The sequence below is a fragment of the Sphaeramia orbicularis genome, chromosome 1 (assembly GCF_902148855.1).
Source record: "Sphaeramia orbicularis chromosome 1, fSphaOr1.1, whole genome shotgun sequence".
Lineage (NCBI taxonomy): Eukaryota > Metazoa > Chordata > Actinopteri > Kurtiformes > Apogonidae > Sphaeramia > Sphaeramia orbicularis.
In genome coordinates, this window is record NC_043957.1 from 54,344,844 (window position 1) to 54,371,268 (window position 26,425).

Sequence of the window (26,425 nt, forward strand, 5' to 3'; positions counted from 1 at the left end):
TAATGAGTAGAAGTGCTTTTGTGAGGAGACGTACCAGCTGGAGCCAGGCGTTGGTGATCAACACTTGGTTCTTCTCATCCTGGAGGTAAGAGAGAGAGAGAGAGAGAGAGAGAGAGAGGGCGGTATCAGCAGAGTAGATGTGATTTTCTGACAGATAGTGAATGAAAATGTTCTGCAGCGGTGAGAGGAAAAAATAAATACTCCATGTCTAGTAAACATGTGGTGAGATTATGAGGCAGATTGGGAATGAAGTCAAACTGCAGCAGAGGTGATGCAGAGTGGGTGCACTCCCTGAATGACAATGTGGGGTCTTTTTCCCCCCTCCCCTCTCTGCCTGGGATGTATGTAATATAATGTAGCCTACATAACATTAACACAGCTCATGTATTTGCTATTTTAAACAACGCTGCAGTCATAAATAATAGGGAAAATAACTGGAAAAATAAGTCGAGATTTGCACAGGAAGCAGAAAGTGACAGAAAGAACAAACAAATACACGAGTGCACAGCAAAATGTATTAGTATCATGATGACAGGAATACATCGACTCAGTGGGTCCGGTTGTGTTTTTTTTGTCAGGGTCAGCTCATGGTCAAATGGGTCAGAGGGGAAAAATGAAGATGGCAGAAAAGAGGAGAATGAAAAGAATCTGGATGGACACGGTGTAACAGGAAGAGAAAAGCAAGAGGGAAAAAAAAACAGCTGAAGTGGGAATAGATCTCTTGGAGTCTTGTTTTGTAGAGTCTACATGACAGCGACAAGGAGCAACTTGTGTCACACACTTGTACTCACTGCATCTGCTGCATTACCTTCATCTCACCCCCAAAATAAAACGCAAACAGCGTAAAAAAAAAAAAAAAAAAGTGGAAGTGTGTCACAGAACCATCTATTCCTATCTTTTTTCATGGATTAATCCTTTTTTATTTTCATCTCACAGATGATCATGTTCAGACTGCTGCCAAATGTGTCCCAAATCCAATTTTTTTACCGATATGTGACCTGTATTCGATCTGTTAAAGACAGTTTGAACAACACAAATCCCCAGGCTACTTTCAAATGTGGTCCTAAATTCGATACGTATCCGATATTTTACAATGCGACTTCAGTCTGAACGGCCAGGTCGCATTTATCTGACACTGAAAAAAATCTAAATCTTACCAAATGTATTTTTCTCATTTCTAGTCAAAATATCTCATCACACTTAAATAAGACATAATCACCTAAAGAGGAACTTTTCAGTGAGATATAAGAACTGATTTTTAGATAATAGATCTTCAAGAAATCTTACCAAGATAATTTTTACTTGTTCCATTGGCAGATTTTTTTTTGCTTAATTCAAGCAAAAATATCTTGTATTAATTTTTTAAAATTTGTTTTCAGAGGGACATTTTTTGCAGTGTACATCATTGAAACGCGACAAATGTCACAATTCTGTGTCCTAGAAAGAGGAGTGGCGGGAAAAACAGATTTACTTCTGTAAACACAGTGTGTGTCCGCGCGGTCACATATTACGTCAGGACCTCTTTTGCACATGGAGTCACTTCAGGGTAGCACCTAGTTCATACTCAAAACTGATAGAAGTCGCAAATGTCAACAGGTGCAAAGTCTTGCAGACTGCCCTATTTAAATGAGGATTTTGCATGCACTAAACTGCTCTAGGATACGTCAGCACTAGTGGTAACAGTGCGCTGGATGATCCAGACAATGTAATGTTGCAGTTTTGTTATAGAAGGTATTGCATGACTCATTCATTCATTCATTTTTCATTTTAAAGGTGTGTGTGTGTGTGTGTGTGTGTGGGGGGGGGGGGGGGGGTGGATTGAATGACTGTCAGGTGCACATAATTTTAACACACTGTAGCCTAATGTCTGTGTGTATTTTTAATCACAATCATCAGGAGTGGAAAAGAGTCCCGTAAAGTGTGTGTGTGTGTGTGTGTGTGTGGGTGGGGGGGGCTTCTTCTGTCACTCCAAAAATGTTCACGAGGGTGAAAAATGCATTCTCTGCGTCTCGTTTCATCATTTCGATGTCTCCTAACCACTTCCATGTGTGCACAATTACACATCCAAACCGTTGGTACCTCCTTTTGAGACATGTTAAATATAGACACAGTTTCTATCAGCAAAATTGCTTTGGGGTTTGATAAATCACTTTGCGTGTGCTAAATTAATATATTTACATTGTCTCCTCCCAGCACACACACAACTGTGTGTAAACACCCCATATTGCATATTCATTGTAGTAAATGTACTAACTGAATGCAGACGCGCTATTTTGCACCTTTGAAAGATGCAACCCTTAGTGCGCACTGTTACTAAATCAGTTTGGACATTTTTTTGCTTGTGCAGTGAGTTTGCAGACATTTTAATACACGCAAGTCTTTAGTAGATCCGGCCCTTACTGTGTAATATGAACAAGTACACAAAAAAATCAGATTTCACAAAAAAAATCCAACCTGCTGTCTGAATGTAGCCTAATGCTGCGTTTCCACTACGTGGTATCGATTCGACTCGACTCGGCCTTTTTGCGTTTCCATTAAGAAAAAGGACTTGGAATCTAGTACCCGGTACTAGTTTTTTTGTATCACCTCCGCCGAGGTTCCAGGACTGGGGAACAGATACTAAAATGTGACGTGTAAACACTGCAAACCACTGATTGGTCAGAGTTGTCTCTGTGACCCACCGTTTTACAAAAAACAGATGCGGAAGTTGACATTAAATATAGCGGTAGGTTAATCCACATGATGACAGCCTGTAAAACTACACCATGGTTTGTCGAGGAGGTTCAGACGTAAAAATTCAGCATGAGCTTGAAGAGACAACATGCAACGAGCGAGTTTATCAGCAACTCTGAGCAGACGACACAGAAGTAACATGCCGCATCGCTTTGACATCCAGGTACTGTAAAGTCGGTAGTATCCTGTTATGGAAACGGTCTCCAGGAATAGGACCTGGTACCCGAGTTGAGTCGAGCCGAGCCGAGCCGAGTCGAACCGGTTCCACATAGTGGAAATGCGGCATTAGATACAGATCAGATCACATTTTATGACCAATCCCTGCAGACACCTAAAACATTCTAAAGGGTTTACATACTTTTTCTTGCCACTGTACATCTGCCACTGCCTTCATAAAACTGAGCCAAGGCTAAAGTCATCTGTAATATCTGGAACATCTCGGTTTAATCGGCGATCTAAGCTTCAAAATAAAGATTTAAAATGTAAACTTGAAAAACAAACCTTTGTCATATGAGTTCCACATGACTCTCAGTTGCTTACTATTTCCCTTTATCTCTCTGTGGTTTTATACAGATGTATATCAGCTTAAAAAAAGTTTCAACCTCTGTCATCAATGACAGCCTACGCTAACTGGCTGCTCTCACTCTGTCCTGAAAATCGATTCTCACACAATCGCCGCTGCTCCTTTTCTCATCCTCGCCTCCTTGTCTCCTCACCTCCTCCCCAACTCCACACTCCAATCTTATCTCCACCTGTCCTCTCTGATCTGTCCTTCTTTTTAAACAGCCCTCTTTCTCCACAGCTCAAATGGAACAGCCCCCTATTGTCTGCTATACAAAGCAACATTTTTCTGTCCTCGCACCGTGTTTGTGCATGAGCAAGCGAGTAATTGTGAGATTCAGCTGCAGTCTGAGGTGGTTGTGTTTCAATCTATCTTGTTCCTCACCCCTCTTTTGTGGGATTTTGCTCTGCAACAATGGCCAGTACCTACAACGTCACGACCCCTACAAACACTCTAATCTCCGCATAAATCTGCTCAGATTGATTTTAGAGACTGGCAGGGGGTTGATGGACACTTGTTCCCAATGAAAAGCTCTTTAACTGTATTTTATTGCAAGTCATCTCACATCATATGGCCCGGGCTGAAATATGTTTTCATATATACGACTCACTGTAAATCTTCATGTATATTGTTCCAGAAATGGCATTTTATTTGTGAATTTCACTGCGCTGTTATCCTCTCAAGGGAACAACAGGATTGATCCCAATCTGTTCTCTTTTCCTTTAAATCCAGATCACAGCATCCGGGCTTCAAGGGATATTATTGAGCACACTGCAAAAAAGGGGTGTCAAAAAAACAAAATAAAGACACAAAATCTGAGGAAAAAGGTACTCAAAACAAGTGAAATATCTGTCCGCGCAACAAGATTATTTCAAGATTTCTTGAATTATTTAATTTTTTTTTTTGTTTGTTTTATTGTTTTATTTCAGACTGAGGAACAAACACAGTCCACAGATCCATCCAATCCATAGATCCAACTATCACTCCATGAAACAAAAACGTATAATACAAACTTAACTAGTTAAATAATTAATTTATACACTCAGACTGAAAAGGAGTAGGCTGAAGCTTTCTGCTTAAGATTGTTAAATCTAGAAATAAGCATGTCGACAGAAAGGTTATAATAGTTTTGGATTTTTCATTATGGTTAAGTTTTAGTTAGTTTTGACTTTTTTTCTCGAATTCAGTTAGTTTTAATTAGTTTTTAGAGCAGGTTTGCTAGTTTTTTATCAGCTTCCGTTTTCTTCTAAATGCTTAGTTTTACTTTAGTTCTAGTGTTAGTTTTAGTTTCATCATATCTTTTCTCTTCTTTGCCGTTGTATTCAGATAAATCCCAGACAGGACTCTGCTGCTTTCTCCCAACTTTAGTCTCCATGTTTCCAGGTAGAGTGGAGACGACTTTAAACGACAAGTGACGAGAAGTGTCGTATGATGCCGCTAGCTAAAACTGCTCAAGTGAAATAAATCGATTTTGTATCAATCCAACATTAACAAAGATGAAAATGAAGGCAATTTTACCTATAATTTTTATCCGTTTTAGTTAGTTTTGTAAATTCACAAGAACCAAATTATTTGCAGTGCATCTTCATCAAGATACTCAAGTTGCTATGTAAAATACATCTTTATCTTTTTTCCTTCCAGTTTTTTTTTTTTTTAATCTTTCTATCCAGTGACCCCCGTCTGCCAGTCAGTCTGTGTGTGTGTAATTATTTATTTTTGGTGATGAACCCAGTATGTGGGTATCAACCTGCCCCAGTTCTCTGGTTCCAGTCACCCAGAAGCAGATGGAGGAATCAGAGGCCACATGACGCACACAGCTTTACATTATTTACAGCTGCCCAGTAAGCATTCATATGGCATCTCCATCTTATCCATTATGTATAGTGTCAGTAAACAATGTTAACAATAATACATGACAAGAAAACGCACAAAAATGCTTAAATTAAACATATAGAACAATATGTTGTATATTTAACACATCTAAATGTGTTTGCTTTAGTCTGTCGGTCAAAACCCCTATAGAGCAGCATGCCATAACCAATACTGGGAGCATTACTCATCTTCTATAACTATTCAGTGAATAAAAGTGAAAAATGAATCATGTGCCCGTCAAAAAACAACACTTGATGGGCTTGTCAAATTCTGTTTCAAGAGTGCCATATGTTCTCTCATGAGATTGCACATCTCTACTTTTTCAAGCTCTGAGAATGCATTAAAATGTGTAATATGCACTGAATTGACTATTAATAATAGAAGGGGAACCCTGTTAAAGCCCTGTGTACATCTCATACCAGCATGTAGATACCATGAAGCGAGGTGCATGTCTTGTGACAGGCTTGGCTCAGGGATGTGACGGGGTGTCAGCTTGGGTTTTTTGGATGAATGCTTTGGCTATGTGGTGGGCTTTAACAGGCAGGAGGGTATGTGTGGGCTTGTGAGCAAATATGTGCATGAGACGTGGAACTGGATGCACACGGTAAAGCACAAGGCATATACTAAAGCAACACAACACCAAATGAGATCTGACTCCTCTAACCACACAAGTGACGGTCCCAGAGATGGGCCTTTGACAGGAACAAAAAAAAAAGTGACTTATGAAGAGTGCTGTGGCCACATTGAGCTAAATAGGTTTCTAGTGTGTGTTTGTGGGTGTGAAATGTAGGACACATTTGGACTAAAGAAGTAGCTACATAACTTCTTTACAGAGAAATCATTAAATGTTTAACACAACCCTGAGTAAGATGAAACAGTATTATAAATAAGACCGAATACCATTGTTAAACTCACTTCTATAATTGCATCTTGGCATATTGTTTTTATTTTGACTATGTAAAGGATACCTTCTGGTTTGGACATAGCAGACTTTTATTTTGTAGAGTAACTTCCTATTTTGACATCAAAAAGAGAAAAAAAACAGTTACAAAAGGCAAAGAAAGTTCAACATGGAGTTAACTCATTGTTTTGTATTAGCTGCCCCTCTGAAGAGGCACAAGGTACATTTCTGTTAAATTTAGAAATGTAACTGAATATTTTGTGTCTCTCCCTTGTTTATTAATTTGTCATTTAAGCTAGCGAGCTAAGCTAACATATATTGTTAGGTTTCAGACATAATTATTTTGCTAATGGGTAATGTAAGTGCTTTGTAATTACACATGTTTTTTTCTGTGTGTTCTTTAGCTCTTACGGTCAATTTTTAAAAAAAAATTGATTTATTTCAAATATGGAAATGGTACAAGCTTCTTGATTGCCACTAATTGACTTCTTTGCACAACATAATATAGAAATGAAAATTCAAGGAAGCAAAAAATAATTATACACACAAAAAAAGAAAAAAAAGAGTCACATTCGGAAAGGAGTGAGAAGAAGCATAGCTTATTAGCTCTCACCCCTTTGGCTAAACCAGCAATTTTATATAAATATATATATATATATATATATATATATATATATATATATATATATATATATATATATATGTACATATTGTGCTTATTTTGAACAAGTTACTGTAAATTCCACATGTACCCAGAATGCATTATGCCCCAGCTCAAAATACATGGCATAATTCAGAGTAACATGCCTGCATAATCCTGTTGCCATGTTGTAAGTGTTGTAGTTTAGGTTAGAGCTGGTCAACAAAGCCGAAAACGTTATCATGGCAAACATTTCCACATTAGTCAATTTTGTAAATGACCACAAAAAATGTAAAAAAATAAATGTGACGAATCAAAATTAAAACAATCTATAATATGCAGAAAGACAAAAATTATGTAAAAGAGGCAACAAGATGAAAATAATGTTAAAGACATAATGGGACGAATAAGACACAACAGAACAAAATCACTGTAAAAGAGGCAACATGACAAGAATGTCTGAAAAGACACAATACAAAAACAAACTAAAAACACAAATCAAAAAATGTTTAAGGAATTATACAAAAGTTCCAAAAAGATTAAAATGTTATCAAGTAGTTTCCAAGAAATAACAAAAACTGTAAAATACACTCTTTGATGTAGCATTTTATGGTGCATTTATACTGGTTTTCAAATGAACAAATCCTAGTTCCTACTGAACAAAATAAAACATTTTGTGAGGAATTTATCTCACAATGTAAAAAAAAGAAAGAGAGATAAGTATATTCTGTAATTCCTGATATTCGTTGTAGAATCATCACAATATCACAATAAGACTACATTCAGACAACAGGTCTTAATGCACAATTCTGATTTTTGGATGAAATTGATTTTTTTTCTGTGCTCATTCATGTTACACATTAAATCTCACTTCTATCAGTTTTGAGTATGAACTGAATGCGACCCTGAAGTGACCCGCATGCGCAAAAGAGGTCCTGACGTAATACGTGACCATGCAGACACGCACTGTGTTTACGGAAGTAAACATATTTTTCCCACCGCTCCTTCTCCTGGGACGTAGAATTGTGACGTTTGTCGCATTTCAATGACGTAAAGGTCGGATAAATGGGACCTGGCCGTTCAGACTGAAGTCGCATTGGAAAATATTGGATACATATCGGATTTAGGACCACATATGAAAGTGGCCTGGGTTGGATTTGTGCTGTTCAAACTGTCTAACAGATTGGAAACAGGTCACATATGGGTAAAAAAATTGGATTTGGGCCACATTAGCCTGCAGTCTGAACGTAGCCTAAGTCAGGATAATGATAATAATGTCCAGCCTTAAGTTCTGGTATGTTTTTAGTTACATCTTATTATCTGAAATGGGGCTTAGTTTATTTTATTTATTTTGATTATTAAGAATGCAGCATTTTTCATAATATTAAATGGAAACATACAAAAATATATATAACTGAAAAAAGTTACAAAGAGAAAGAGACAGAGGACACACTGTAAGTTGTTTGTCTCATCGCTAAAACTGAATTTTCTTGTCCAGTGAACGGATGGACTGAGGGTTTGTACTGGGCATGAAATAAAGAGGACTGAGGAAAGAAACTTTTTTTTTTCTCAAATAACCTCACTTGGTTGAATGCTGCCACTGCTGTCGTAGCAGTCGTAAGCTCAGAGGAAGATTAAGTACAAAAAACACAAGATATAGTATATGCATTAGCATGCACCACAGTTCCTGGAATAACTCAGTAAACAAAACACAAAGAAAATTCCAACATAGAAAAAGTTCTGTGGAGAGTCTGCAAGTTAACTTTTCTTTTCTTTTTTTGTTTGCCTGTTGATTTCCAAAAGATATTCCACACACATCCCCACTCGTTCCGTCTGTCTTCACTCCGATTCATAACAAACAGGTAAACACTCACCACATCAATGATTTGCAGCAGAGTGAGCCCTAGTTCCACCACAATGGGCGCAGAGTCGTTTTGGACAGGTCTCTCCAGACGATTGTAGTTGACCATGAGGTCACGATACAGCTTTCTTTGGTGTACGCCACCATGACAGCCTGGAGAGAGGAAAGGATGGATGACAATGGGTGATTTAAAGTATGTAGAGAATATTGAAATAAAAAGATCAGCAATAAATACGTAACATAAAGGAAGATTCCAGTAACAAAAAATACATAAAGGAAAGGGGGATGGTGTGAGTTGAACATGACAGCAGAAACAGAAACAATAAGTGGGAGGAGCTTTTATCAAATACATCTGTTAACACTTTATTTGGCAAATGACTATTTTTGGTCATTTCCTCAAACATTAAATTTGGGGCCAATCCTGTGCCTCAGTGAGATCCAGAAGCATGTTGGTTTTTAGAAACACAATACAGTGATTCAGAGAGATTTTTATAGACACTTTGAAGCTGTAAATAGTGAATATGAGTGTTTTTTGTCAGTTTATGACCTTATAACAGTTGTTTTATTGCATATGTTTACTTTTTAGTAAGTGCTGCTCAGATGTTTTATGGCAAGAGGAGGTAGATGACAATGTCCAAAAACACACTAAGGTTGACATTTTGAATTTCAGAGTATTTCAGTGAGTGCCTTATAAAGGGTAAACAACATTTTCAAATATCCTGTCAGTCTAATAGTTTATTATCATGTTCTCCCACACTTTCTAATGCTGATATTTAATCAAGGCCATTACTGCAATTATTTCTAGCACTGTTCATGTGGCACCAAATCCCTGATTAAATCCTGACATGCTAAACATAATGAGCCTATTACTGCTCGACAATCTTTTAGAAAATATCTGCTTCAGACATTAAATGTGCTAAATCTTAATAAGATGAATCAGAAAACAAATGACAAAACTGGTGGTTAGCTCATATTTTTGATATATATGATGGCGTGTTATTACACATAAATGTTGGTTTATGTACATTTATACAATGGATTTATAAATGTTCCACTACAAAGAACCTAAACAATCTCCACCCCCAGAGTAATGGACAGTGAAATACTCACCCTACCTCAGTGCAATAGCCACAATACATGCACCGTACTACTACATGTATATATCCTATTTGCTGTACATATCTCTCATCTGTGGTATAGAGTTAGCTTTTGTATAGTCTTTCTGTATATTTTGTTCATCTCAGGAGTTCTAGCATTACTATAGTAGCACATGTGTATTAATATTTTATTCTGAAGCCTTTGCACAGTCCACTTTTTTTTAACGCTGTGATATTTGTATTTTATCTTATTTTTCTTATACAGTGTTTTGGTGCTAAATTGAATTGCTACATTGAACTGGGCTGCTAAACTGATTTTCATTGTTCATGTGACAGACAATAAAGATCTATTCTATTCTATTCTGTTCTATTCTATTCTATTCTTCTAAAGTGAATGTACAGTCATGTGCAGACACTGTTTTGAGGTAGATCTTTTATCTCTGAGACAAACATTCCTTTACAATGAATTAATTCACAAAATGTCATATTTTGACTCAATACTACATCTTAGAAACTACAACCAACGAACACTTTTGACTTAATTTTTCTTTTTTAGTGACTCAAATTTGGCAAAGTTTAACTACCGTTATTCTGAAAGCATTTTAACTGTAGACCAGTGTTATTAACTCAGTTAACTTTGATTATGTTCAGCATGCTTTCTTTCTTTCTGTCTTTCTTATATCCATTAAGCTTCACCAAGAGGTTTACACAGAACAGGAAGGCATCCAGCTTTGTTGTCATGATTCAGTGGCCAAAGTGAAGGTGAAGTCAGTCAGTTATGAAGGAAGTGTTTCTTCTCTTTGACACCATACTGTGTTTTACTGCATTATTTGTCTTATAGATTCTGCTGTCAATTGTTCCAGATAGACTGAGATTTCATCTTATCCATCTTTGAAAATCACAAGACCATGGAGTGCTTGAGTGTGTCTCACTGTATTTGTAATATTTCATACAGATGTTGACATATTACCAACTGTGAAGTGGTTTACAGATTAACACATATAAAACAGCCTGAGTGTGAATGTGGAGTCGCAGTTCTCATAAAATGCTGAATGCTAACCAATAAATTGTATTTTAATGCATACTGAAGTGGTGTCAATTTAAAGGAGTGATATTTAGCTTTTTTTTTTTTTATGGAATTATGCATTTATAAACATTTCCCTGTGGTCTACATAAACTGTAAATGCTCTGCTTGGGTCTGAATTCTTCATTAATTTAACTCCACAGGTCCATCTTCAACCCTATTTCTGAGTAATGACACCACAAAGGCCGTTTTGAGCACTGGCCCTTTAAATGCACATGAGCCACTTCACACCTCACCCCTTCCAGGTTGTTGGCTGTGCTGCTCTGTCCTGTTCAGCCACTTGTGTTCGTTAATACAACCAACAACTGAACATTTTAGGTAAGTTTGGACATATTTTCAGTATGGACTACAACCACTGTTGCCAACAAACAATTATGGCGTACTCGGAGAAATGTTCATCGGACGTCTCGACCTTATATTTGCAAATGTTGTGACGTAACTAGTAGGGGTGTAACACCACAGAAAAATTTCGGTACGCTTTCGGTACAGAGGTCTTTGGTTCGATACATTTTCAGTACAGTGAAGGAGACTAATTTCGCTAAAAAAACCCAAACATAACCAATAACTGATCTTCATGAAACAATGCTGACACACCGCTCTTGTTTTGTTGACTTGTGTCTCCATTGACATAACTGACAGAGAATCCGAAATGCTCCCAAATTGGAGACCGTATGCTGCATTTCCACAACGTGTTACCAGCTCAGCTCGACTCGACTCGACCTTTTTTGCGTTTCCATTATGAAAAAGGACCTGGAATCTGGTACTCGGTTCTAGTTTTTTGATATCACCTCTGCCGAGGTTCCAAGACTGGGGAACAGATACTAAAATGTGATGTGTAAACACTGCAGACCACTGATTGGTCAGAGAGTCGTCTCCGTTTTACAAAAAACAGATGCGGAAGTTGACAGTAAATATAGTGATAAGTTAATCCACATGATGACAGCCTGTAAAACTTCACCATTCAGTCAGGAGATTCAGTCTTTGGTGGCTGACGTAAAAATTCAGCATGAGTTTGATGAGACAACAAGCAACGAGCAAGTTTATCAGCGACTCTCTGAGCAGATGACTTGGAAGTAACGCGCCGCATCGCTATGACGTCCAGTCGGTAGTTTCCTGTAATGGAAACGGTCTCCAGGAATAGTACCTGGTACCTGGGTTGAGTCGAGCCGAGTCGAGTCAAGCTGGTTCCACGTAGTGGAAACGTGGCCGTAGAGAACCAACTCTGGCTTTGGATCTGTGGTGCTGCTCTGAGCTGCCATACTGGTTCACCTTCAGCATGTGGATGGTGCATGAACCGCTTAGATGTCCATCTACGATATCAAATCTTGCACATGGGTTCCACTTGTTCCACCCTGCTCATACTGTGCATGTTCATGTGGAAACTTAAAGTGCGAGTTTTCGTTCTTCACATAGGCTACATGTATTCATTCGGTACACCTCCGTATTGTATTGAAGACCCCGAACCCAAACAGTTCAGCCCCAATGAATGTACCGTTACACCCCTAGTAACTAGTGATAGATGTAACAAATTAAGCAGAAATTAAAACAGGTTGTAGAAATCCACTTGATTTTTGCTGGAATGAATATAAAGATAGCTTTGCTGCATCTGGAGGGTTCAAATTCAAACTGTATGAACTATTAGGGTCCAAATACACAAATAAATGTACCAAAGACTAATAAATAAAGAGTTGAGCAAAATACGACCCCTTTAATGGGGACTCCAAGATTAGCTTGCCTATTTACAGCAAGTCATATCATTTTTTTAGACTGAACTATAAAATTCCATCAGATGTGCCTACAGATTTAACCTAAACCTACAGCACTCTTCATAGATTCATAGTTTCTCTAAGTGTAACTAATACTTTATTGAACACTTGTGGGCCTCTGGATGCTTTTCACAACTTAGAAACCATCCACCCAAGTGACTATGACTGAAATTTGGCTTAGAGTAGCCCTCAGAAAGAGGTTTACCAGTCGCAGACACTAGCTCATATCACCAAAACTTTTCCACTATAAGGGAAAGGAGACTTATCTGAAAGCAATGATATAAATTTCATGTATTGGTAGAGTGGAAGCCATGTGAAAGATTGTGATTTAAAGGTCCCATATTATGCAGTTCTCACTTTGTGAAAGTTTTCTGATCGTAGTGTGTGTTGCAGTAGCCTCATTATGAGGTTCGAATTTGAAAACTGTCTGTTTCCTCCCTGCCTTGCTACACCACATTTTGTGAAAATGCCTGCTCAAACGGCCGAGTTTGAGTTGGGTCCGCTTATGACGACATAAGCGGATTTAACTCCTCCCCCTGACTGTGCCCCCACCCTGCATGAAAAGGTCAGCCCCGCCCTGGCAAAGTACCTCTTGGACAACAAACATGGCGAAGGCCAGACACGCAAGTTGTGGTGTTGTTGGCTGCACACACCAACACGATAGTTTATTTTTGCTCCCCACTTCCGAGCCTCTCTGTAAAAAGTGGCTGGATTCTATCTGTGATGGTCATGGACCAAACAACATTCCCAAACGCTTGTATGTGTGTGCCCAGCATTTCACGGACGAGTGTTTTTTTAACATGGGCCCATACAGCTCCGGCTTAGCACAAAGACTCCAAATCAAGAAGGACGCAGTACCAACGCTTCGTGACCCAAGTACAAGTGTGGGAGATGTAAGTTCTGATCATTTTTTTGTATCTTTACTGCATAACCCTACATTACGGATAAGCTGGTGGTTGTTGATGTGTACGTCTAACGTTAGCATGGCCGCTAACATAGCTCGGTTACTGCTGCTAACGTTTGCGTCCCCGTTAACATGCAAGAGCTGATAATATCAAGAGACATTCAACAGAACTACTTTGAACAACGGCCTTTTGTGGTTGGCATCAGTAGAGTTAGCATCAAGCTTGTTAGTAGCTGCCTGCATTAGTGGCGGCAGGCATCTTTCCGTGTCAGGTCCACGAACCCGACACAACACCGCCATTTTCCGTCGGGGCTCAATCACGCCTCAAGGCAAAGAAAGCCAGTGTTTGGAAAGACTGAGACATGTGTATTGTAGACGAGAGAGGGGCATTTCAGACAGCGCGTAGTACCGCTAGCGTAAGCCGCGTCCTCTCCCAGAGAGGGGAGGGGGAGTGGGCGTGGACAGATGCGTTCATTTGCATACCCGGAAGCAGGCCCAGAAACAGCCTGTTCTGAGGAGGGCTGGTGAGAGTGACTTTTTCGACCGCAGAAACTCCGAACAAAGGATGATTTTGGGGCGAACAAACTTAAATACTATGTTTTTGGGCTTCTCAGACCTATATGACGTGACTGAAAAATAGCATAATATGGGACCTTTAAGTGACTTTTCTGGATTTGAACAGATATGTTTGATGTGATTTATTATTGGCTTTAACCCTTTATTGGACAAGTGACTATTTTTGGTAATTTCTCCACACATTACAAGAGAGTGACAGTAACAGTTACAGTGAGGACAGTGAGTCAACAATCTCAGGTCCAATGTGGTCTCCAGGGTCTGTAAGGTCCACCTCTGCATGATCAGTGAGTGGACCTGCTTTGTTAGGTACCATGAAGTAATGATACTAATGTAAGGAATGATGTTCAAAGGGATCATGTGGAGGTGGACAGGGGTCTGGATCAGCACTTATTGGTCTAATGTTCTAAAATACATGTTCCTTTCACCTTACATATGTTTTTCTTGTATTGTTTTATACATACATCTTGGATTTTACAAAATTTTTTGCAACTTGCAGGTAAGGAACCAAATATGGTAACTTCATTGACCATGATTTTCTACATAACTCTCTCTCTCTCTATCTATCTATCTATCTATCTATCTATCTATCTATATCTATATCTATATATATATCTATATATATATATATATATATATATATATATATATATATATTTTTTTTTTTTTTTTTTTTTTTTTTTTTTTTTCTGTTTTGTTTTGTTTTTTTTGTTTAATTTAACAAAAGTAATAAAGTTTTGTTATGTCCTCCAATAACACACTAAGGTTGAAATTTAGAATTTCAGAGTATTTCTATGAGTGTCCGATAAAGGGTTAAAAGGGGCATTGGAATGGAAGTCCTGTCACTTTGAGGCAGACAGGAGTTACATCTGAAAGAAAACAAAAATGTCTATATTTGTAATAAGAATGATTTAATGGTAGTCAGTGTGTAAGAGCAGCTGCAGTTTCAAAAGAAAAGTTTTGAATATTTCCAAGAGCGTCTTTCCACTCTAGTGATGGCATCATCTGCTCTAAACACATGACAGTGACACAGTTTTCTTTGAACAATTACTTCACGCATCATTATATTGAGTTAAAAATTGACCTAGCAATTAGGATTATCTGTGGAGCAGCATCATAAACCACACTAGACTACTGGGACAGGGAGGAGTTTCTGGAACATGAGTGTCATATGAATCAAGTTGAGTTTGTATTGAACACATAATAGAAAGGATAAAAGGCTCCAGGTGATATTGAATAATTATTGTTTTACTTAGTTATAAGGAAGTATTTTTCAGTTTCATGCTATTTATTCTTCTTGCCTTCATGGTGTGTAAAGGCTTTAACCTCCTAACACCCAGCTATTGGTTTTCTGTCCAGAGTTTCACAACTTTATACAAAAAAAAGAAAACTGTCCACCACAAAGGACATTCCTTAAATTTTTTAAAAACTGCATCTGAAAAAACTGTTGCATCATGATGTTTCCAATATAGGCACTTATTTAATAAAAAAACAAAAAAAAGCTTGTACTTTGCTGACATTTCCTGGGTCTCAGGAGGTTAAGTCTGAACAGTATGTACAAAATTATGAGAAAAACATAAAAGTTAACCTGTAAGTATGGATATCAACGTACCCACTGAGTCCAGGAATGTCAGACATCTTGTGAATGTCATGTGCCACTGTTTATGTTAAATTAGTTTAGGGTTTTTGGTTTTTTCTGTTTTATTTTGGTGAAGGTGTTCACCTTCCTGTTTTTATCTGCACTCTGTCTGACTTGTCTTTGTCTCCCCTAATTCCCTCATTGCCTGCACCTGGTGTTCCTCCTGTGATTGCCCACACCTGATTGTTATCCCTGCTCTCCTTATTTATTCTCCTCTCTCCCTTCGTCTGTTGTCAGTGCGTCATTCTTGTTACCCCCGTGAAGACCATGTCCTTCATTTACCTTGATCCTAGCTTCATGTATTTCTGTTCATCTGTTTTTTTAGTTTTATAATTGAGCACGTTTTTACTCCCTCCTTTTGTTCTCGTGATTTTGTATTTTTCGATTTTTTTGTTTAATTAAATTCCTTTAACCTCTCAAATCCTGTGTGTCTCGAGCATTTGGGTCCACACCAGAGTGTCGTATCTTAACAGTGAACTCCTTAAAATTTCAATCATCTTTCATGTTAAAGCATAAAGAACAAGTGGTGGCAGGCACAACAAATGCCGCCCCTCACACGTATTTCACCCATTATAGGTAAATGGGAAGATTTGAAAAAATCATAAAAAATTTGAACTTTGACCTACTTTTCCCATAATATAATGACATCTATTCTGGGTCACTGGCAATCTATAAACCCAATTTGGTAGGAATTCAACCAATTTTTTTGCTGCTAAGTGTTAATAAACAAACAAACTGAACCAAAAACAATACCCCTTGCCTCTGGGGTACTTAACTCTTTAAGTGCTAAAGTTGCAATATTGCAACAAACAATATAACTGAATGAAACAGACCATATCTCCAGACAGAGTTGCCAAATCTTGTTACCACCTTCTATCAATAGATGGATGGATTTCAGGACATGTTTCTTGTCAAAGTTAAAAGGAAAATCCAGTTTGACAGGTGTGGTCCTGAGCTGGTTTAGTAAGTAAGTAAAGGTTATTACCCTGCCCTCTGAAGGGGAGGCAAGGGGTATTGTTTTTGGCTCAGTTTGTTTGTTTGTTAACACTTCAGCAGCAAAACTATGAGTTGAATTCATGCCAGATGTGGTTTATAGATCGCTAGTGACCCAGTATAGATCTGATTAAATTTTGGGAAAAGTAGTTCAAAGTGAATTTTTATGTATTTTTTTTTTATTTTAAAACTTTTTTTTTTTTCTTCTTTTTCTTATAATGAGTGAAATTTCAAATGTCTGTAGCTGCAAAACTATGTGTTGAATTCATACCAAATTGGGTTTATAGATTGCCAGTGACCAAGAATAGATGTCATATTTTTTGGAAAAGTAGGTCAAATTTAAATTTTTTTCATGATTTTTTTTTTTTTTTTTTACATCTTTTTTCTCCCATTTACTTATAATGGGTGAAATTTCAAAACTCTATAAAAACATAATTTTTTTGGTCAATTTACTTCAAACTTGGCACATATATAGAGGCAGCTGATATGGTGACATCAGCACACACATAGAAATGATGACATCAGCTGGATCCATACCAAAATACGCTACAATACATGCGACGGGCGGGGTTTGTTGTGCCTGGGACCACTTGTTTAGTTTTGATAAATAAGGACAGATTTGGCAATTCTGCTGTTCAGCTAAAAAGCTACTAAAACTTGCTGCCTTTTACTTTCTACTAATGTTTAAGTTCACAATAAACAAAAACACAAAGAAAACTTCCATCTAAATATGTTCAACGTTTCTTGTTACTAAAAGTGATGCAACCTAATATGGCTGCCACCCTGTGATGTCCCAATATGCAAATTAGTTGAGTAAATCTACTCCCAACATATACTTTGGGGTCATACCCAATGTTTTTCACATTTACAGTATGTCTTTATCTCTAACCGCTTCCAAGATACAGCTTTTTGAAATCTTTATATCAAAACTGAATAAAAAAAAAAAAAAAAAAAAAAAACTGCTGGCATCTAAAGGGTCTGTAAAGGCTCTGAGGAAGGTGTTGGTTTAATCAGGTTCACTCTCTCCCATCAGAAATAAATGAGAAAAAGTTCACAAAGTTTTTGCAAAGCACATGTTCCTTTAATTTCCATATTTTGTATTTTAACTTATAGTTTTTCTAATCAGTGGGAAGTACACACTGATTTGTATGAGGAAAAACTAGAGTTTGCCAGGATTTTTTATTATGTCTTTACTGATAATATTGGTTGTTTTATGCTTGAGAGATAAAATTAAGTTTATTTACCAAAATTTTTAGATTACATTAGATTAGATTAGATTAGAGCTGCAACCTATTAATCGATTAGGTTCTTGAAGCGAATGCAAAAATTCACATTTCAATTAATCGACTCGAATTGATTGAAGGGAAATATTCTATTGCAGTTTTCCTGAATTGAAGCTTCTTTGAGCGTCACAATAAGCGTCCGTGTGAAACATAACAGTGGAACCAATGTTTAACAGCAGAGAAAAGAGGGAAACTAAGCTTTGATTCAGGTGAATTGTGGTTGAATTTTTTTTTTTTTTTCACTTTGAGTCGATTAATTGGTTGCAGCTCTAGATTGTTTTATATTATATTATATTATATTATGTTATATTATATTAGATTAGATTAGATTAGATTAGATTAGATAGAACTTTATTGATCGTTTGGGCAGAACCCTTACGAAATTGAGGTTCCAATAGCAGCACAATATCAAATATACACACAAGAAATACTATAAGAAAAGAGCAATACAATAAGTATAAAAAGGAGTAGTAAAAATTTGCAATTGCACATTAGAAAGTACTAGTAGAAACGACAAGTAGCAAAATTATACTGTTCTATTAACACATGCATTCTGAGTTCAAACATTTAAGCAGATATAGATATTTGGTATCAGTACTTTATTGTTTCCAAACTTAGGAAAAGTAGTTTCTTTCCTACCATAAAGTTTACACCTTTGCTACATCTGCAAATTTTCCACACCGCTTCATCCATCAGTGTCTCATTTGAGGCAGAATTGAAAAGGTCTTGGCCTGCATGTCCCCATTGAGCCTTGTCCAATTTAGATGTTGTCTCAACATATTCCAGCAATTACAGAGTGACAGCCAAGACGTGAGTGGAGACACAATGACTGAGTGGATGACTAATTAGCTAATGAAGCAAATATACACAAAGACAGCCCCCTGTGGGTTTTTGTGTGAGAGTGTTGGCGGGTGTCGGATCGGGCACCCCTAAATCTTGGCATGACACAGAATCTGCATAATAGCTGCGAGTATCAGCCAGCTCAAGTGTTGAGACCCAGTGAAGTGGAGTGAGCTGAGCCAAAGTGAACAGAGTCAGGCTTAACAGAACACTGCCCAGTTACAGATCTGGTGTAAATTTGAACATTCTGAAGACTATGTGGCAATATGTGATTTATCTGCAAGTTAAGAGCGTTTTGAAAGCTCTGTCTAGGAAATAGGAATGACATAGCCCCACATTTTACCTCCTCCTCCACATATATGAAATTATGTGGACGTGACTGCGTATTAAAGGTTCAGTCTGTGATATTTAGTGACATTTAGAGATGAAAGTGTAGATTGAAACCCCCACCTTAACTTATGATGGCAGGGGAATAAAATGCATAAATCTCCCATAAGTGTTTTGTCCTTTTTGAGATTTAGTTAAAGGGATATTAATTCAAGAAACATAGTAGGAAATGTACCTTAACGACAGAAAACGACACAAAATTCTTTCATATTTCTTGCAATAAATGAGTTCTGAAGATTTTACTTTTGCCAATTTATGATTAATATTTTTTTTAATATTACAGGTGAATGAAATGGCTTCGACTAGAAGATCTTGCAAAAATAAGCCTGACGTATTCTGCTACATCTGCGGTGAATACACCATTGTACCTAACAGGAATCAAGTGATCGAATGATTTTTTTTCTCTTAAAACCTATTTTGGGTGAGAACTATATAAAAAATCAACTGATAAAGTCACAAAAATGTAATCAATTTTGTGAGAAGATCAAATTTTTCAAAATCAAATTAGCAAAAAAAACCTGACCTGATTGAGAAAAATAGATGTCATTTTTGAATTTAGCGGTGCAAAGTGGTCCTAATTCAGTTGAAAAAACCTAGACAACTTGCAAAAAACATTTTTTTGTAACCCAGTGTAATAATATGGAATTAAGGATTTTAAAGGACTGATATTTAGCTTTTTAAAAATGGAATTATGCATTTTAAAACATTTCCCTGTGGTCTACATAAACTGTAAATGCTCTACTTGGGTCTGAATTTTTCATTAATTCAACTCCACAGGTCCATCTTCAACCCTATTTCTAAGTAATGATACCAGAAAGGTCCTTTTGAGCGCTGGCCCTTTAAATGCAAATAAGCCACCACCCCACCCCACCCCCCGCTTCCAGGTTGTTGGCTGTGCTGCTCTGTCCAGTTCAGCCATTTTGTTCGTTAATACAACCAACAACTGAACATTTTAGATAATCAACTTGATGTATCATATTTGATACATGAGTTTTGAAGCTCTCTGTATGATCAGTGTGATATTCATTTTCCTTGAAAAACCTGATGTATACAATTAGATACATGCAATACACGGATAATCCACCAGGGGGGAGGAATTCATTCACCAGAGGCCCTTCCAGTGACACTACAAGACTGTCATTAATGAGGAAGGAGGCAGAACTTTGGCAGTTTTGAAAAGGAATTACCAATTTGTTAGACAGGTTTGTGTTATATTATGTTTTTGTTTGTTCAAAAATAATAATATTTGAGGATTGAGACCCAACGTATCAAATGCGATATAAAATTGAAACTCATACATGGAAACTGATATTTAACCCTTTCATGCGTGAATTATGAGAAACTTAGTCAAGATGGTTTTTTTTTCCTGACTGTTTTTATTCCTCTTTAGGCATGAAAAACAATGCAATTGCATTTTTTTATGAACCTATTTTTCATGGAGTTACAAAAATGTCCACTCAGCTGAACACCATGTGTTTAATTTTTGAAGCAAAGAAACATGTATTTAAAACCCATCATCATAAAGTGGTATACTGTGTGAAATCTATGAAATAATAACATTTTTCTTATAGCTAATCTGACGTTTTCTCACATTTTAACATACTCTAATACTAGTACAGTCTACTCTCGTTAAACTGCCCGCCGTTATACCGCCATTTTCGCTCACCGCCGACCAAAACCATTGCACAAAAATCCCCAATGCATTATTCCATTAGCTACCGCCATTTCCGCCTATCGCCATCTGCCAGCCCAGTTCCATGCACAAACAACACTTATACCATTGATTTCCCGACCGTTATACCGCCAGCGTGATTGCCATCGAGTACACATAGATTTTAACAATGCACTGAAACAAACGCGCCAGACGCTGATCGCGACAAGCTACGAGTAGGTCTACGGAACGGCCACCGTTCATTTATCGCAGAACACTCAGTAGGTCAGGATGTCGGGAAGAGGACGTGGGATTAAGCCAAAGCCTCAAGATGATGGGGTGTCATTTCCCAACACGGTATAATAATGCTTAAAATGTTTCCCCACTTTAAATGATCCCTTACAACATAACAGAATCAAGATTTATTTAGAAACGCAATTAGAACGGGTTAACGGAGGCAGCATAGACATCATTTAGTAAAGACATGCACATTATGGACGCAACCCATTGTAACGCCATTTTCGCTATACCGTCAATTTGGCCGTGAACGGAAGTTGGCGGTATAACGAGAGTAGACTGTAATTACTCACTTCAAAGAAATGATATGCAAAAAAAACAACAACTCTTTGCTTAAGAAAACTTTTATTTAACAGTCTAATAACAATTAACAATTGATTTACACTAAAACATATTACTGCAGATCAGGTTTATCAAGAACAGCAAAATTACAGTAATGGTGTGAATTGCAGTGTATGGGATGATGCAGAAGTGTCGACTGTGACTGGATGATATGAAACAAAAACAACAAAACCCCTGAATTTAACAAGAGGAGAATAGCTGTCCGCTGTAGTGACCAGTATGCAAAAAGAAGAAAAGAAAATTGGGTTTTTCAGATGGACCAATAAAGGCTCCAGTTTCAAAGAACTGGAATTTTCTGTCAGTCATTTAATGATTCAGGCTTTACAGGATTAATCAAATATATTCTAAATATTTGGAATTTCTGCAATTAGATCATTGTAAATACCCCCTAAATTTTGCATACTAGATCTGTAAACAAATGTTAATGCCACAATACGCTACAGAAGACAACACAGCCTATTGTTAGTAAGCAGTGGTGGTTCATCCCAGCGCAGCCTGAGGCAGTGTACTCTGTGTAGACTGGGCTTCAGACGTTCACTCCCATCAGGCGTCAGGGCAGTTTACCCACATCTGCATGTTAATCCTTATAGTGTCCATATGTGATGTATGCTTTAAGTCAGTGGTCCAGTTATGTAAGACCCCTTGCACTTGCTGCTCACCGCCAACATAATGTGCTCATACCAAATGTACAGCCTCATGTTTTGATGTGTTTAACTTCAGCTTTAATCTTCAGTTTTAAAGCTCCTGAGGACAAACACTGGTCAGCCACTTACATATACATATTTAGACATGTGCAGATATAGAACATTTATGTGAAACTGCAAAATATCAAATTTCCATTAAAAAAAACTGTACACTTTCTTGTCCTGTTTTGTTGTGTTTTATCTCCTGAGGTTATTGTCTTTTTTTTTTTTTTAGCAGCTGAACACTTCAGTCTGTTTTCTACAGCTGCTAAATTGTGTGCAGTTACATCACTTTGAAGGTTGGGGTTGTTGGAGCTTTTAAGTTATGGGTTGACTGTTTGGAATGAAAGACAGTAAATTCCAACAAAAACAGTACAAAACAAAAAAAAAAGAAAAACTCAGTCTCGAAAAAATGGGAAAAAATGAATAAAGTTACAAAAGCAGCTTTAACTTAATACAGGATATTTTACACAAAGCAGACAAAAATGCCTTACTTAGTCAATATCAGTCATCTTTGTAGAAATAAATGTTTAAAATGCAAATGAATGTGTAACTGAGGGGACAGACTGATGGATAGAATTATTGGGATATTATGGATATGAATAATTCAGATGAATGAAGAATAGTTACTGCTATGGTGAATGAAAGTGATTTTCAGTTTTTCAGATATTACAACATAAAATGCAGCTGAGTCAGGCAGCAGAGCTGAGGCTGGATCATGTTGAGAACATGGATGTAAATGGGTGCTTCTATGAAACTTATACCGAAAAACAGGACATGGGGGCTAAAAATTCAAACCAGATGTAGACTAATGTTATGAAGCAAATTTGGAAGCACTTTGCATCTATTTTAAAAAATAAATATTTACTGAGATAAAAGAGAAAGTAGTTTTCAGGTAAAACACATTTTTATATATATTTTTATTTTATTTTTATACAAAAACCCATATGTAACACAATAAAAACGACACGAAAAATTACACGCTACTATTTTTCTCAAATATCTTTTTATTTTCTCACAGGAACATTTTAGGAATTGACCTAATTATCCAAGGCAGAGAGTTTTACAAAAATGACACGATGATCACTCACGATTTATTTGTGTTTAAATGGGCAAGTTCTGCATGTAATGTGAGTGGACACAATGGGTTACACACAAAACCTGCAATGAGACTGAGATTCATGGAAAACCCACGTCTGGATTTTCATGTCCCAATGTTGGTTCTATTTTTAGCCCCAATATTTTTATTAAAAATTCATTAATTTTGGGATGGCTCAGAGCAAGAATATATATATATATATATTTTTGCATTTATCTGCAGTCACATCCTGGGGGGATATATGTCTAAATTTATCTTTTATTATTGGGTCTAAAAAGCTGGAAAAGTGCCAGATACCAAAATGAAACCAGTTTCATAGGAGCACCCAAATGGTGATAGCAAGTTTAATGTCAACACACTGAAGACTGGGTTGAAAGTGTAGCTCAAATCCTCTTTATACTGTGTCCCTTTGATTTAACTGTACGATGTTTGTGCAATTTGATGATGATTGAACGGTACTTTAGGCCAATGAAAACTCTTTATGGTTGATGATTAAATCCAGTATGGTAGCCACATGTATTTGGTTGGTATTGGCTTGTGTTTGTTGTGTGTGTGCATTTGGTTTCGCGCTGCTATTGGAACCTCAATTTCCTGAGGATCAATAAAGTTCCTATCTAATGTAATCTAATATAATGTAATCTGATCTAATCTGGTTGATAATAGATTGTCATGTCAGATTTTTGGGATCTCTCAAAATGAACATAATCTGTATTAATCTGTATGAGGGAAACATGTTTTTGCTTGTAATAGTGCTTGTAGGTAAAATGATACAATATTGTTGTAAAACATAAAGCAGTGCTGCCACGTCCATCAGCAATTTCAATTGTCCATGACAGAAACAATTTCAGTCTAAAGACCAGCTATGGCACATTTGGTGAAAATAAGACAAAATATGTAAGCACTTAAATAATGAAACTTTTTGATAAAATCCATTATTTAACAAGGACATTGTACATCGATTCACACTGCTGTAGATGCACCAGAGTTAGCATCTAGTTTGGTTGACATGCTAGCGTCTCATAAGCCACTTTTACACAGAGATCCTGGAAAAAAGGAAAAAAGAGACGGTGATCCCACCTTTTTTCCATCACTGACTGATTTCCACAGCCGAAGGAGTAACAGAGGTGAGACAGGCTGGACTTTTACACAGCGGACCTGCGTTCCGCAATCAAATGAGCGGTGACGCAGCGTATAGTGTAACTGTAATAGCCTGAGCGGTCAGGGCGCGTTCAAAAAGGTGCTTGGACCCAGGTGTTGTAGCCAAAAATACTTGTTTTTATTTATTTTCTCTGGAGAATCAAAACACAACCTTCACCATCACTCTATGAACACTAACTGGACCAAATATATACAAAAGTGCACTGTGCATGTGACTGGGATACACCATTTACCACAGGGGAGACACAATATACACACTAACTATACAGTTTTTTACCTTTAAAAAAAAACACCACAAACTCACGAAATACACTATTTACAAATATTAGTATAAACCAAATACCCAAAACAACACTATACAAAAAAAATATATACATATTTACATTTCACCCAACACTAAACACCCCTCCTTCAACCTCCCGTGTGTGCTCACACTCCCAGAACCCCCCCCCAGGATTCTTTTGGCCAGACACCATGCCGGAAACCGAAGTACACATACGGCAAGTTGGCATTTGAAACCCATTTCCCACAATATTCTGAAATAATACTGGTACGTTGTCTCTATTCACCATATCACAACAGCTATACCTTCCACAATTAATATGCAGCGTTTTTGTGATATGCGCTGGAATGGTGAAGAGGACTGAAGCGCAAATGGCTCACCATCCACTCGCCGGACCAACTCTACCACAGTACCACAACACAAATCATATTCAATAAATATTTCAGCTTAAAACACGCTGTGTGTATATTCCTGTGATCCATAAATTACCCTTTACTGCCGCAATCATTCAATACACAGACGAATTAACATCGGGCATAACGGCGACCCGTCATTACAGTAACGTTTAACTTGCGCCTTGGAAATTCCCCGAGCATAGCGGTGTTGCTAACCTCTCCAGAGTCGGCCCTTCTTTCACCGTTCCACAAATGTTAGCATGGATAGAGTCCTCTGCCCGAAGTGACAACAGCTGGTGGATCTCGGCATCTCTCCAGTTTGATATCTTTCTGGTCATGTTGATATGTTTGTTTACTGTACACGGCCCATGCTCATTTTTAAATCCCCCTGGCGCAGGGGTGGCACATGCAATACGTCATCAAAACGTCACACTTTGCTTGCGGAATGAGAGGTCTTCCTTTTACATAGTGTTCCAGAACCATGATTCCACCTTTATCACTGTTCTGTTACTACCTCCAGATGTGTTACGAAGCTGCGATAAAAGTGGGACCGAATGATCCCACCATTTCGTTTGCACAGACGTCCTTCTGGAATAAAGGCGAAATATTCCCGTAAGTAAAGTGCTGCGTCAAGGGGGCTATAGTGTCACCAGACATTTTTTGCTTAATGCAGTGCCCCCTTGTGGTACTTTTTTCTGCATTCTCAAAATAAGGTTCAGAGTTTGGCTTTCATAAACCAAACCGTAGTTTCTGTTTAGTAGCTTCTCTTTCGTGTTGGACAATGCTTACAACATTCAAAAATCTGTATAAAACTCCAAGGAGATTACTTATACAGTATGTGTGAAATTTGTGGTCTCTAAAAATTGCCTGACAACAAAACATGACTATATCCAAGGAATCTAACAGTACCTTATATTTACCTCCGCTGTTATGTTTCCATCTGGGTTTGTCTGTTAGCAAGATAACTCAGAAAGTAATGGATGGATTTTGATGAAATTTTCAGGAAATGTTGATACTGGTACAAGGAACAATTAATAAATTTTGGTGGTGACGGGGGGGGCGCTGGGACACACACACACACTGATCTGCCTTGGTGGAGGTCTGCACACTCTGAGTGCTTCTCTAGTTGATAATCAGACATACAGGTACATAATTGGATGTAGAAAAGTATTTCCAACTTGGACACAGTTACATAAACATGAAATTCGGTGAAGAGACTCTGGAGGCTGTCTTCGATCAACGAGCCAAATTTCAGAATTATGGGCTGCCATAGTCTCTAGAAGGAAGAAAATGAAGTGGAAAATACAATGCCAACAATAAAACCAAAGAACAGTATGAAAAGAAAGACGGTGTGTGTCTAGACAGATAAACAGTTGATGCCC

The 26,425-nt window shown here is 37.5% G+C and overlaps 1 protein-coding gene across 1 annotated transcript in view; it reads right to left on the reverse strand.

The window, feature by feature from the left end:
* The window catches only part of LOC115424900 (neuronal acetylcholine receptor subunit alpha-7-like), a 94,474-nt gene that overhangs the window by 48,548 nt on the left and 19,501 nt on the right, over window positions 1-26,425 (reverse strand). The window contains exons 2-3 of the mRNA XM_030142297.1: window positions 8,583-8,722; window positions 35-79 (exon numbers count right to left, since the gene is read on the reverse strand). Coding sequence (XP_029998157.1) covers window positions 35-79; window positions 8,583-8,722 — 185 coding nt within the window. The remainder of the gene's footprint in view (window positions 1-34; window positions 80-8,582; window positions 8,723-26,425) is intronic.